This window comes from Camarhynchus parvulus, chromosome 8 (genome assembly GCF_901933205.1).
Source record: "Camarhynchus parvulus chromosome 8, STF_HiC, whole genome shotgun sequence".
NCBI classification, from domain to species: Eukaryota; Metazoa; Chordata; class Aves; order Passeriformes; family Thraupidae; genus Camarhynchus; species Camarhynchus parvulus.
In genome coordinates this window covers 25,910,731-25,925,945 of record NC_044578.1, presented here as the reverse complement: position 1 = coordinate 25,925,945, position 15,215 = coordinate 25,910,731, and the positions used below count along the sequence as shown (strand labels likewise).

The following is a 15,215-nucleotide window of genomic DNA, read 5'->3' as shown; positions in this document are numbered from 1 at the left end:
TGAAGTAACTTGGGACTCTCTGTTATATTTGCCCAAACCACTACCCTTCCCTCATTTAAATATCTCATTAAATGGACTTTTTCCATGATGAGAATTTGTGCTTATTGAAATAATATATAGAAGAAGGGGAAAAATAAAAGGCATTTCACTTAAAGGAAACAAAGAACAGTGCTGTCAAGTTGCAGAAGTGCCCTCAGATGATGACACTGACATCTCTGAGCTTCCCCTTCTCAAAAGCTTGGTGTTTGTCTCTTTTTCTAACACTGCCAGCTGTCAACTTTAGATTGTAAGCTTTGAGGCAGGGATGAGCATCACACAGAAAAAAAAGAAACTCTTTTCCCTGGTAATCACTGCACTTAAGAGAAGTTTAATTTTGCTCCCAGTCACCTTTTTTTTTGTCCAGACAGAGTCACATGGTGTTTAAAATGACTCCCTGCAGCCCTGCTGTCACAGCCTGCTCCAGAGGGTTAAGGCTGGCAGCAGGCAGTGGAAGACTGGGATAAAGTCCCAAAGATTTTACTGCCTGAAATTATTTTTCCTAGCCACCCATCAGTGCAGCTAAAAGCACTAAGGTTTCCTTAGATTCATCCTACCTTTCACAGTACTTGCACAAAGGAGGAGCCTAAAGAAATTATGGATGTAAAAATGAGGGGTTTTCAGTATTTTCCCAGCGCTGTGCTGGGCCATGGAGCCATTAACAGATTCTTCTCCATTCACATCCCACTCCTTTAGCACTTACAGCTCATGGAGCTCAGGGGATTGTCCTAATATCAGATGGGGAAAGGAATAATTTCTTTACAGAATGACTAGAAAAAAACATGTGTAGGAAGCTCCTCTTAAATAGCCTTCTACATTGCTTTCATGCCATCAACAATAATGGCATAGGCTTTGGTTAAAAATGCTGAGATTTATGTATAAATTCAGTACATACTTAGAAAAAAATTGTATCTCTCTGTAAAAATGGGGGGGGGGGGAATCAGGTTTACTTGAACTCTATATTTGGTTTAGCAAAAAAACATGTAATCTTTGGAAAGGCCTTTCTTTAAGCACTGTTCCAGGCAATGCTGCAAACGACAGGAAAACACCACCTCAGTGATGCTGGCATTTCTGGAAAGGTCTGCTAATTAATTGGCACCTTTTGGTTTGGCCATTCAAATGACATAACATGAAAATTTTCAGTGAAAAAACCCCAACAAAATCAATCGAATGCAGCTCTTCAGTAGAAAGATGCATCCATAAGAAAAAGAGGGAACAAGGGGCAGGGATGAAACCAAAGCCTTAAACTCCTCCTTTTGGTGACAGGGACAACAAAAATGAAAGATCTGCAAATCAGCTGGCCCTGGTGGATGGCTGGGGAGGCCACTGCCACCTTGAGTGACGTTCCTCCCCCACAGCAACACCAGCCTGCTGAAACCCTGGCACTGCTCCCGGGCACACTCAGCTCCAGCCCCTGGCGCTGCCCAGCGTGCTGCAACTGAGCTGGAAAGCTGCTGAAGGGATATTCCCACCCTGGGAACAGCAGGGCTTGGCCTCAGAGATGCAGATCCCCAGCATCCCAACACCAACTCTCAAAAAGAAAGAATCGGGATATTTATGTGCTTAGCTACAATTGTAATATGGGAAGAGAAAACGGCTCCACGTTGAAATGAAATAGCGATTGAAATAACTCATCATTAAATCTCGATTTCTAATATTGACTGCTAAGTTCATTTACTCATAAAAGGACATTTTGCTGCTTTTGCTGAATGTAAGCAAAAAGAAAGAATCTGTATACTTATGTGCTTAGCTACAATTGCAATATGGAAAGAGAAAACAGCTCCACGCTGAAATGAAATAGCTATTGAAATAACTCATCATTAAATCTCAATTTCCAATATTGACTGCTAAGTTCATTTACCCATAATACTGCCTTTGCTGAGTGCAAAAACCAAGTGTACTCAAGGGTATTTCATTGTCAGACACTAATGAATGAAAATTAATCAAAAAACCAATAAACCCACTATTTTTAAAAGCATGAGGTACTCTACTCTTACTGAACTACCTGTGAAAGGCAGGTCAATAAAGCAACTTTTCCCAACTTTTTAACAGAGGAAGCACAAAGACTGCACAAAAATAAAACTTGCATGGTACCTCATGCTTTACCAAGTACAATTACAAAATGGATTTTTAAGCAGAAACAGGGAAAGAATATCTTACTATAAGTAAACCTTAAAATATATAAATGTGTTTTTCATCACTATAGTTCTCTTTTCTGTTAAATAGTATTTTAAGAAGAAATTTACCTAGCCAGAAAATAAGGGAGGACATAGAATTTAGTGAAGAAAAAAATACTTCTCTGGTAGTTTTGCTGCCATTACAGTTTTTTTTTTTACTTTTCCTTAGGCTGCAGACATGAGGTTCCAAAAATGGTAAGGTAATTGACCTTGACATTGCCCCTGATATGCTGCAAACATAAGTATTCCAGAGAAATGTAACAGCACAACATAATCTACCTGCCTAAAGGAGTTTTTTGTATATATATTTATATTTGTTTTCTTTATCTATCAGGCACATAGCTTCATTTCTTTTGTTTAGTATTTTACATCTCTTTCCTTTTCATTACCTGTATTATCAACAATGATTTCTTCACATCAGTTTCTTTAGTCAGTGTCTGGTCTCCTATTTACCAGGTATTTCATAAATCATAAAGATCCTCAGGCACATGAAAGTGGGAGCCAGCTTTAAAAGCATCATTGTTTAATTAGGTTTTCCTACAAGAACATACAACTTTATATAATGAAAGAACGAAAATCAAAAGTGACAGATTGGGTGACTGGAATTTCTGTGACTTTTTTAATCCATTAAAATGCCCAGCTTTCTAATTCTGAAGAGAATTTGGCACCAGCTGGAATCCTCAGACAGCATTAGTAAACAGTAACAAAACGTCCCTCAAATAAAAATTTTAAATCATGAGTTTAGAAAACACTTCCATAAAATGAAACACACATACTAAATTAAAAGATTCACGTGACTGACCAGGTCAAATCCTGTCACCTGGGAAACAGAAAGAAGAAAAGCAATACTTAAATCTGCTGAGGATGTTTCATTTGACAGATTCCAAGAGACTTATAAAGAATAGGGTGAAATGTGACTTTACAGCAGCTGAAATTCAGAGTCCAGGGAAGCAAATTAGTGTTCCAGCACCAACAACATGAAGCCAGTGTTCAACAAACCAAAAAACTCTTAAAGGGGGTGAAGAACCTTGGAACTTACAAGCTGGTTCCAGGGCACTGGATTTCTCTGATATTCTCTCCCTCCAAGAACAGCCTGAGGAAAAAGGCAATCTCTAGTTCCACCTGACAAATCCACACACTAAACATGATGGCAAAGAGGAACATACTGCTGACTGTGCCCCTCAAGGTGAGCAAACTTTGAGGTGCAGCCCCCGAGGCCAAGCCCTACTCCTGACCCACCATTTTCAGGCAATAAACGTTGAAGGAGCTGCACATCAACTGCACTTCTGCTGAGGTCACACAAACAGGGTTCAACTAAGGCACAACTGAGCCAAATGAGTTTGCTCAGGTGTTTGACACATCTGGAGTCACAGCACCACAGTCACAACACATCTGCTGCCCACAGCCTGGGCTCACTCAATGTCAGTTTGACTTTAAGCACCTGCTAGAACTTTTCTTGGATTCCAGAAGGTCCCACAGAAACTTGCCACCAGAAACGCCAATGAAAATCAGAAGCTCTGAGTGGTCAGCTCTGGAGCATAGATATAAAAATGACTTTAGTGGTAAGAAACCAGCCCTGGGAATTGTGAGAAAGAAGATATTTCACTGCTCCCTGTCTAAGCCTTGCTTGGAAAAAATGACAAAAAAAAGACAAAACTAAATTAATCCAAGTCATGTTTGTAGGAAGAGTTGGGGTTACACAACCAAACAGAGCAGCAGTGAGCCAAAAGAGCCTCCTGAAATAAACATGAACTTGGCAAAGGAAGGCAGCAAATACATTCTTGTAGACTTGGAGCATTACAAGATCCATGCAAAGGACACTACTCATTTTTCCCTAGTATCTGTGAGAGCTGGGTCTCAGCAACAGCTCAGCTCAAGGAATGTTTCAATGAATCTATTTTGAAGATGTACAGTGCCAGAAACCAGAATATGAACATTTTAGACATCAAGTAAGCAGCTTTGAAATTTGGATTTGAAATTGTTCACTCGAGTCCTAACCCAAAAGGACTTTCCCAGAGAACAGAGTGTAACATCAGGGAACTAACACCAAGGCTGAGTTTGATTGACATAATACTACTTTATTCCATTGTTTCAACTTTCTTACAGGTTAAAAAAAATATGTATAGGGGTTCAGAACCACCTCAACAGAACAAAGAGTACAGTATTAAGGGAGCTCTAGAGTCAAACCACAAGTGTGCACATGTGGTCAGCTTTCATTACAAAAAGTGATAGGCACAATCTTTACATACGCATTTTGGTGAAAGAAGGAATAGTAGTGCAGCGTTAAAAGGCACCAATAATCAATAATTGGGCCTTTTTTAAAAGCCAATAACCATCTAAGAAAATTACATTTGGTTCAAAGTTATAATTTAAATATCGTATTGATTGGCATGCATCTGAACCCCTGGCAATTTATTACACAAACCTTATGTGTGCCCTTGCAAAATCAAAAAGATTTCATCAGTGGACCTGAAAGTCAGTTCAGTACAAAAGGACATACCAAAGCTCTCAGCCTGTATTCAACACCAAACTGTCTTGTTTACCTCCTCTGAGAACACTTGTCTAACAAAGAGCTGCACAGAAGTATTTCTCTTAAAGCGAGTGTAAATTTTTTGATCCTGTAGCATTGACCTACTCCATGTGCTATGAAAACATTAGGCACAGACCACAATTTATGTTTTCTCTTAAAAAAAATACAGTATGTGCAAGTGAGGTTCACACAACAGACTGACAGCTACAACAGTAAGCTCTTTAGATTTCCCAAAGAAAAGGGTCAGTTATTTTTAATTTTCTAAGCAGTGCTGCACACTGCTGTGTGCCATTATCATATCTGCATTAGGAGCACCTGTGGAACCAGTAAGGAAAAACTTCAGTACACCCTAAAGGACACTACACAGACTCCAATGTGCTGATTGAAATGGGTCAAGAGAGTGAACAGCTGGGGAAATCATTGTACATGGGCAGCTGCAGCCAGCCAAGGAGGGCCATTGCTTCCTGGTTTGGAACTCAGGTAACCTCACAGCTGCCCTCAAACTTACCCACCTGCACACAATGGAACAGAGGGATGCACAGCATGGGAAAAAAGGGGAAATGAGGGAGAGAGCTTCTGTGTAAGTTGTACCACAAGGTGCCAGTTTATCCCAAAGCGTCATGCCCAGGGTACAGTTTATGCACTGCAGATTTTCTGTACAACTGAGAATTGTACAATATGTGAGCAAAGGTAGAGCTGATTATTACCTGCAGGATCTACTACAGTCCTCAAGTATATAATTTACGGATAGCTGCATACTGTGGTGTTGATTGCTTCCTCTTAAATGCATTAAAATTCTGAAGGCTACAGTATACTCTGACACAAAGACAACTTGTCTACGAGGGGGGAAATGTAAGAGAGTAACTAATTTGTTTTACGAGGAACCTCCTCTGATGTGCTAGTTACTTCATGCCCTTTAGAAGATTTTTATTTCTGACTTTCTTCATCATCTCTGTTGCATTGTTCTCCTGACAATTTCACAAGAGTTCAGTGACCCTTCTTACAGCTGCCTTTGCCTTTTCCAAGATCCCTTTTAAAATCACTCTAACACCACAGCAAGCTGTTCAAGTAAACATTTCTCTCTGGCAAGTTTCCAGATACCACAAATACTACCAAAACTCAGCATTTGATTACATGCACCAGTTTTCTTTAAATGGAGCAGGAATTAGCCCGTTTCCTTGGCTTAGGGTCCCGTACATCCCTGTCTTTCAAACACACACAAGATGAACATATTGTCTCTGACAGTCTCCGTAGTCCCAGCCTGAAAACGCTGTTGGAGAGGCTATAGATCACACAGTTGCAGAAACTATTGCTTATAGCAAGCCACGTAGTTAGGAAGGAGAGTGCTGGGTTCTCCAACACCCTGGAGCTCTCCAGCAGAAAGTATATGATATAAGGGAGCCAGAGCACGTAGAAGACGCTGGTTATCCGGAACAGAACCATGGCATAGCGGCGGTCAGGGCTGTGCCCAGCCTCCCCAGCAGCGTCCCCCTCGTGGTTAGGGAACCGAGCTCTGCGGTCACTGATCTCTTTGGTGTGCTGCCGGCAGATTTTAAAGATGTGGAAATAGGTGAAACATATGACAAAGGCAGCAGGGGCGTAGAGTAAGCACACGATAAAGCCAGTGAAGTAGGCATTAGTTAGCCAGGAGGTAGCACACCATTCAAAAATATCTCCGTGGTAACCAGGTTTTCCCCAACCGAAAAAAGAAGGCAAGAAGATCAGGCAAGAGTATATCCAGATGAGGCTGATGCAGATTCTCAAGCGACAAGGTGTGACCAGTTGGTTATAGGAGAGAGGCTTTGTTATAGCGAGATAGCGATCCACACTGATGCAAGCAAGACATGCCATAGAGACGCTTTTGAGCACAGAGATGATGTATCCAAAAACTTGACAAGTCAAGGACTCGTGGACACCTGTTGAGTAGTGGAGCAGTGACAAAGTAGGAACCAAGCAGCTGACTCCAACAAAAAGATCAGCATAGGCCATGGTCTGAATAAAGTAGCTGGTGGTGTAATGATGCAGGAGTGGAGCACAGTGGAAAACAAATATCACAGTTAAGTTACCCGCAATAATTAAAAACGTTAGCAAGACAATGACGACTGTCTCAAGGATACAGATGTCAACTGCATTGTAGTGACCAAATCCAAGAGGGCAGGAGAGGTGCTCAGATACGTTCATTACACTACTGCTCATATTCAGAGTCCTCCATTCAATCCATCGGGACTGGTTCATGTTTTGTGCTTAGGGAACAGTGCAATCTGAGCCTTAGTGAGCAGGTGACCTGCTGAACAGCAGCTAAACTCTGCTTCAGCGCCTCACGGTCTCTCCTTGCAGACACTGCCAGTGCTTACATGGGAGAGGATTAGAGTCCCATGGCTGTTGATGCCTCCTCAGCATCAGTGCATCACCTCTGGCACACCTTGGCTTGAAGGAAAGAACGAAAGAAAGAAAGAGAGAAAGAAAGAAAAGAAAAACAAAAGCCAGAAAGAGAAAGGCCACTGATCAGCTCCTCCAGTGCTCTTGACCCATCTTTAGCAAACACAAGGCACTTCTAAAACAAACAGAAATAAAAACTGACAAAAGAGACACATTCATTTCCCAGGGAAGGAGGGGAGGGAAATCTCTGACTTATTTTCCTGAGAAAGTCATTTACTTTGGAATACACTGGGGAGAGGGAGAGGAAGGGAAGGAGGAACCTCAGTACAGCTCAGGTTTCCTGGACCAGCAGTTACTGGAGATAATCTTTATGCCTTAGTTTAAATCTCAGACTGATTGGAGATTAAAGGAAAAAGTTCATCCTCTAATGCTGTCTTTTCTTGTTCAATTCAGAAGATGGTACTCCATCTTATCCACGCTATTCATTGGAAAGGCAAGGAAAACATCTTTGTCAAGGTTAATTCCAATAGACTCACCACTATTTGGGTATGAATAATGAATTTTATTTAGGGGGAGACAGGTGGAGGGGATGAAGGAGATTTGTCCTCTGGCTCCCAAGAAAGAAAACATACATCTCACATACAATGAGGAAGATCGTGTCTATTCATTTAAAAATGAAAATGATTTAAAAATAGATTTTGGAGACTCACGTCAATATTTACAGTTTCTTTAAACAGTTATAGTCCATTACAATTATGAATGCCAGAATCATAATTCAGTGTCCCCACAGACAAAATAAATCCTCTTGAATTTAATTTCAGCAATGGCAATTTAAAAGAATCATCTTTAGAAACTCTGCCATATCTACTACAGTGGATCAGGACCCAGGAGTTCATAGGTATATCCATGATATTGCTCACCTCTGTAGCAACAACTGAATCATTTCACAAAACCCCACACAACGAGCTCAGAAACTTCCATCTGCATTCTGCTGGGAAGCTAATGAAATGCTGATTTGACTAGAAAAGCTGCCATTGTTTACTACTCCATTATTCTGTTGCTCAGCTTCATCTTCTCAGGGGTTTAAGGTTTCTATATTTATTAGATGATCTGCATAATAAATAGTTGCTTAAAAAAATTGTTCTTCTATTTGCAGGACATTACATTGTTCATTTTATTCACAGCTATGGAGAGAGAAAACATTAAAAGCATCTTCTGTGTTCAGTTTTAAGTAAATGCTTGATTAGTTCAGGAATCATTAGGCAGGTAATTAAATGTATACAATCTTGTTTTTTGAAAGGCCCCTAAAATGTTAAAACCATCATTAATCCTAGAGTTCCTGAGACTAGAAGACCAGCAGTGAAAATTAATGAATCCACATAAAATCATCTCCAAGGTCATTCAGCTGGCATTTGCTTTAAGTCTCTTTAAAAGTACCAGGATCTCTGATGTTTCTGATAGTCCTTGCCGTGTCTTCAGGACGAATTTCAGACACCAGAGAAGCCAAATGTTCAATTCTGTCGCAGCACTTTGAGAGAAAGCATTCTTTTTGGAGTTAATTTCCTGTCGTGCACCGCCACGCTGTACAGAAAGTCCTTTCAGATTTTATAACATCCCCGAATATTTCCGCCTATTCGCTCCCTTTGTCTGTAAGCAACAGAGCACGTACAAAAACCACTCGTTTCTCCGATTCCCTGCTAAAGCAATAGAGAAGCTTTCTCACCTACACGCATCCGCTATGTCCAATACTTGTCAGGGAGTCAGTGTTGGTACCGCGGTGCGGCTGGAGCGGCTGCCGCTGCCTCCCTGCTCCCCCCGTGCGAGCACTGCCTGCACCTGAGCCCGCTCCTCCTCCTCCTCCTCCTCCTCCTCCTCCCCGCCGCAGCCGCCGGGCGCTGGAGCGGTGCCGGCCGCTCCCCTCCCTGCTCCCGGCGCATCCAATGGCGCCGCCGCTGGCACCGGGCACGGCACCGGCAGCGGGCACTGGGAGCGGCAATGGGAACGAGAACAGCACCGGGAGCGGGCACGGCACCGGACACCGGGAGCGGCAATGGGAACGGGAGCAGCACCGCGAGCGGCATCGCGAGTGGCACCGGGAATGACACCGGACCCACGGAGCCCGGTACCCGCGGCCCCCAAACCGCTCCGAGTGCCTCAGGAGAAACCCAACACGTCCCTCCTAGAGAGATGTGCATCCAATATCCAGACATAACCATATAGACTACCATCATCGCCCCACTGAAACTGTTTGGTAAAATAATCCCATGTTATTAAGTGGGCATTCACCTTTCAAGGATCACCTGCTGAGGTTTAGCTTGGTAAAGTATCTGCTACAGCGCCACACAAATTTTCTGGTCTCCTTTATATGCCCCCTTTGTAATTACATCCCCATATTAATTACTTCCAAACTTAACACATATATGCCACAAAACTCACCCGTACCCATTTTTGATTAGCTTGGTAAAATGTCTGCTATGGTGCCACAAAAATTTTCTAGTCTCCCTTATAAGCCCCCTTTGTAATTACATCCCCAAATTAATTACTTCCAAACTTAACACATATATGTTAGAAAACTCACCTCTACCAATTTTTGATACTGTACCAGTATAATCATTACCCTAATTACTGTACCCTATTATCATTACTCCCAACATTAGTTTAAATACAAATACTTGTAACACGTTATTTTCCAATTAACTCAGCTCTCTACTCCTGCAAACAGATGCAGCTATTCCCTGATTAAGTACTCAGAACTTTTGGTTACTTTGTGCTTCCTAAAAATAAATCCAGTCACAGAAGTACAAGCATCAAAGTTATCTTACAGACACTCCATGCATCCTCAGACACTGAAACAGCAAATTTAAATACCAAAACACCAACCACAGAACAGCATTTTGGGCTATTGACCAGAAGAAGATGTGTCTTGGAGGCTTTAACCAACCAAGTCATTAGAAACTGCAGTGATTTAAGTCCCTCTAGCTCCATGGCAAACCAAAGGCAAAATTTTAATAAGCTGCTCCTGAGTTAACATCTTGTATTTCGAGTATTGCCTGGAGCCAGAGTCCAAGTCTGAATGACAAGTCTGTAGCGATGTGAAGCAGCACAAACTGCAGCAGTGTAAGAGTGGTTTGCAGCAAGGGCATGTGATCCTTCCAAAGTCTTCTAGCAGAGGATTCAAGAAAAAATTAAACTATCTCCAATACCTCAGAATGGTAATTGGCTGTAACAATGAACTTAATGACTAAATTTAGACCCTGAGCACAGCTTTAAGCCCCAGTTATCCATACCAGAGCAGAACAATAGGGAGCAATTTTTATTCCTCCTCTGGGGGAGGAGGAGGAGAACAAACAGCGTGCACAGGCATGGCAGTGACCAGCACTTCTCCTTAGGGCAGATCGTGGTTGGCACCAGGGATGTGAACAGCCAGAACACCTTAAAATGGACATTAGGGAGCCCCAAAGGTACACGGGGGCATGAGATAAGCGAAGGTACAGCCTGACAAAGCAGATCACAGGAACTCTGTGCTCAGTACATCCTGCTCCACACAGATTTAAGGACTGGTAACTATTTAAGCTTCCAGATGTCACAGTGACCATCGGGTCACCTTGGTGTCAGGTCAGCCCCAGCTGGTGCCTGCTGTGCGTGCTCAGAGTGCTCAGCTCTGAGAACAAGCACTCCTGGCAGCCATATGTTTCAGGTCTGCTAGGGAGAAGTCCAGGCTCTGCTGAGCAGATAACAGGAAAATCAATGGCAACCTCTGCTGGCTGGTTCTAGACACAGGTAAAACGTGTCCTCTAAAGAAATTTTAACTGAAGGGACAAAGGCGTTCAAAAGAAGGGAAGTTTGACTTCTTTGGGAATTTGAGCAGTCTTCCTTCACTACCAAAAAAACCAGTCATGCTGCAAGCTGCCAGTGGCTTTATCACCTCAGCCACTCACTGTAAACTGCACCACGCTAAAGGCACAAAGTTGTGCTGTTTTATGTATATTTCCAGGCAGGTGAAAATTAATCAGAAATCAGCTAGTCCTGATGAAACTGTGCAGTTACAGAGGGAATTTTACAAAATGCAGCAGTATCAGAATGTTGTATCAGACACAGCATGTTAAAAGCTCTATGAGAAAAGATATTATTTGGAGATTCTATGAGAAAAGATATTACTTGGAGATTAGAGGCACATTTCGGCCTCTGGCAGCGTTTTAAACAAAACCTGCTTCGGGATTTTTTCTAACTTGTGTTTTAAGAAAAGGAAGTGAGGAAGAGAAAAGTTCTATTGGAAGAATTGCCTTATTGTCATCAAGGCAGCATCCTGCACATGTTCCCACAGCTGGCAGACCTGAGCACTCTTCAAACCCAACAGAAGGAGCAATTCCTCACCTTCTTTATAAATTACATCAGCCGCAAACAATACAAATCACCACACAAACCAGAAGGCTCACACCATCTGATCCTGCTGAAAACAGAGGGGATGTGGCAGGAGTATGAGCTTTGTATATGCAAAGCAAGGCTGTGAAACCAGCGGTGATGTGTGACCCTGAAAGGAAACCTGATAAAGCTTCTCAGACAGAAAAAGTCCATATGGAAGGAGATTTAGAAGCTCCAAGCAAGAAAACAATCTATTAGTCATTCTGTTTGAAAAGGAATAGCAATATTTGTTTGCTAAATCCTTTGTTGTAAGGAAACAAAACTGATAGAAGCAATCCCTGCAGCGCACAAAGCAGCATCTCAATCACACCACTCATTTCTAGTGTGAAGTCTTCCTTTGTTAAATTATTGGATGGTCAGCTGGATTAAAAGGACAACAATCATTTCTGTAAAATCTTTCTGAAAGGCATTGATGAGAGCAAGGAGGTCCAGCTGAGTGTGGGATGAGGAACACAGTAGTTTACATGCAGACCTGAATGACAGTGTTGATATACATACCAGATCATCAACTTCTTTTTTTTCTGCCCAACAGCTTATTGTTTTTTGTTATTTTACAGTATTTTTTCTTTTATATACTTTCTCCTAAGCCTAAAGAATAAAGGTGTATTTTTCAGTTTGCTTTATTTTTAATCTTAACTACCTCTGGCATTTACTTTTACATCTATCTTATGGACACCCTGGTTTTGTTTTTAATACCTCCAGAATAATTCTATTCTATAAAGCTTGCATTTGTAGTGCAGCTTAAAAGTAGCAGAGAACGAAGGAAAATCATTTGTTGCCTTAACAATTGTGTGTGTGTGTGTGTGCATGGATAGGATTTTCTACATCACATTGGTGTTTGAAGTTGCTCTATGAAGTCATATTAGTGCTGTATTTAAGGCAGAAATGTGTTCTATTTGTTATTTGGAATATAAAGCCTCTTCCCCAGATCCACCCACTCCAGCTGTCTATTTAAAACCTGCCGGAGAGCTCTCGCTCACACAGAACACACGGGGACTGTGACCTCAGCGCAGGCATATGATGAGATATAAGCAGTGTCTAGATATTTATAAATAAACCCATTCTTTTTTTCCCAAAACAAGCTTAGGCTTCTCAAACCCCTCATACCCTGTGGATACCATCTGATGCCACGTCTTGCTCCAAAGCAGGGGGACAAAAGTTCTACAGACAACTTTGTCAGAGCCAACACCAAATTTAAGCCATGTTGTGCTGGGCTCTACGTTCAGCTGAGCTATGAACATGTCCAAGGATGGAGTTTTCACATGGGGCCCCTGTTCCAATGCCTCACTCTCCCTGTGAGTCTCACCATCAGCTCAGAATTTGTCTTGCTGTGGTCTGTCCTCATCCTCCTCAAGACTAAACACACTTGGGCCAGTGGTAAAAACCCACAAGTGTCAGCTCTGAAGGAAACAGTATATTGTAGAATATGTATGAATATATATATTCTACATATGGAATATATATTCTAAAGGAATATATATATTTTATATATATTATATCTATATAGAATATAGATATTCCTTCAGAATATACTGAAGGAAACAGTGTATTGTAGAAAATTTTAAACCATTTCTCCATCTGCTAGACTCATTTTTCAGTTTTGCTATCAGAGACAAGTTCCTTTTCTTCTCCCACCCAACCTATGATCCTAAAGAATGCCATGAATCACTTTACACTGCTATGGCTCATGTAGCTGGTGCTCCAACAAACACCAAGAGACACCAGGTACAGCTGCAGCTCTGAATGCAGGTGGAGCTCTCACCTCTTGGGTACAGGAAAAAAGCCAGCACAGGCCTTTTCTGCAAAACTGGATTTGGTGGCAGCAGCAGCTCAGGCTCTGTAAGGTGGGGCAGAAGGAAGAGCCTGGTAAAATCTGGAGTCAAGGCTGGGGGGGCAGTTCAGGAGACTGCAAGGGGACAGCAGCCTTCTAAAAAGTCACAAGATGTGAAGGGAGCTAAAACACCTTAAAGTGGACATTAAAAGGACTTTGCCTTTTACTACTGCTACTCCAGCAGGCTCAGCCTGATCTTCTGCTGCAGTCAGAGCCCAGTCCTTTTCCAGCACTGTTTCTAATGATGCAAATATTAGCCAGCATCACACAAGTGTCAGGTAATTAGGATGCTGTGATGCAGAACAAGAAGAAATGGGCAAATAGGTTTTTTTTGTGGATCAGTAAAGAGAGAGGGCATTCACATTTGCAAGTTTATTGTGCAGTCTTTTCATGCTGTTAATCAACAATTACATCAAATGCTTCTAAAGTTTGAAGCTTTCAAATTACTCCTAATATTATTCATGTATTTAGCAAATATTATGCAAGTATTTGGAGTAAATTCCTACAATCTCCTTTTAAACATTACTGCCTGTGATCTCATGAATTATATTTCATAGCATCACAGAATGGTTTGGGTTGGAAGGAATTTTAAAGATCACTTTGTTCCAACCCTCCCCACCACGGGCAGGGAGGCCATTCAAAGATGCATACAAAGCAAATATTTTCCTGAATTTCTGAATTTTAGCTTCCCTCAAGATGATATTGATGGTCCTACAACAAATTGAATCCACTTTACAAGCTCAATCCAGATGACAAATACCACCAAACTCCTGTGCCCTGAATCGATGGAAATAAAACTCTGTGCAATAAACTATCAATCAAGAAGGGAATTTACTTCAGGGAAATGCTGTGCAGGCAACTGAATGGTGATAATTAACATTTTTCAGGAGCCAAAGAGCATTTGCTTTCAAGAGCACATAAGCTACAGAAGGATGCTATTTACGGACTGACCACATATGATAAGAAGCACCAGATAAACTCGGGATGGTACAAAAAGCAAAAATTTAAACATGTGCCCTCTGACAGTTTCATGCATGTGCCACTTACATTAAACCACCTGCTCTTCCACTAGCAGCAGTTTAAAAAAGAAAAAGTATACTGGCAAAACTTACTATCCCCCAATGACCTCCTCTTTCAAGGGACAATTAAAATATTAAATCACAGGACAAAAGCATTTAAGAGAACTGTAAATGAAGAAATGCTGAAATGTAGAGAGCAGTCTGCACAGTGCAGGCAGCATTGCCCTTTCCTGTGGGAATAATTTTTCATATTTCAAAATAATACATAAGAGATTTTAGTACTGAATTCATTCAAACCTTTTAGAGAGATATTTTGACATAGTTGTACTTTTATTAATACTTTTGACTGTGTGAAGCCATTACATTCCATAGATATTGATATTCTAAAAGCATATTTCAAATGGGCACCAAGAAAGTATATGTTGAAAAGGATTCCAGCTTGCCTGGCAGGAGCATAAGCTCAGTCACTATTAGCAGTAATTCCATTTCAGCAGAGCTAGAATAAGACATTTTAAAGCTATTTTAAAAAAAAGAATCCCAAACATTGTGATCGCCTGCTTCAATTTTTCACACACTGCAAGCCAAACAGTTTTCTTAAACTACAGCATGACCTTTTAAAAGGCAAGCAGTTTTGATTTAATGAGTCCGACTGATGAATAATTTATTGCAGCCTTAATTAGGCAGCCAACTTGTAGGGCCCATGCAAAAGCAACTACTAAGAACACAAGGATTGAACCCACATACACCTGTCCTTCAAAACCAAAAGTCTGGATGTTCCACTTCAGTCTAATTCTCTCGTCTTAGTAGTCTATTTTCTTCTA

The 15,215-nt window shown here is 41.4% G+C and overlaps 2 protein-coding genes across 4 annotated transcripts in view; both read right to left on the bottom strand.

The window, feature by feature from the left end:
• Positions 1-15,215, bottom strand: part of RABGAP1L (RAB GTPase activating protein 1 like) — a 226,037-nt gene that overhangs the window by 143,867 nt on the left and 66,955 nt on the right. The gene's annotated exons all lie outside the window — the stretch shown is intronic.
• GPR52 (G protein-coupled receptor 52) lies at positions 3,796-8,913 on the bottom strand. Its single transcript, XM_030953940.1, has one exon. It carries the CDS (start codon positions 6,976-6,978, stop codon positions 5,893-5,895), a length of 1,086 nt encoding a protein of 361 aa, XP_030809800.1. The 5' UTR covers positions 6,979-8,913; the 3' UTR covers positions 3,796-5,892.

Coding starts and splice junctions, on each gene's coding strand:
- GPR52 (XM_030953940.1), bottom strand. CDS start 6,978: ATGAACCAGTCCCGATGGATTGAATGGAGGACTCTGAATATGAGCAGT.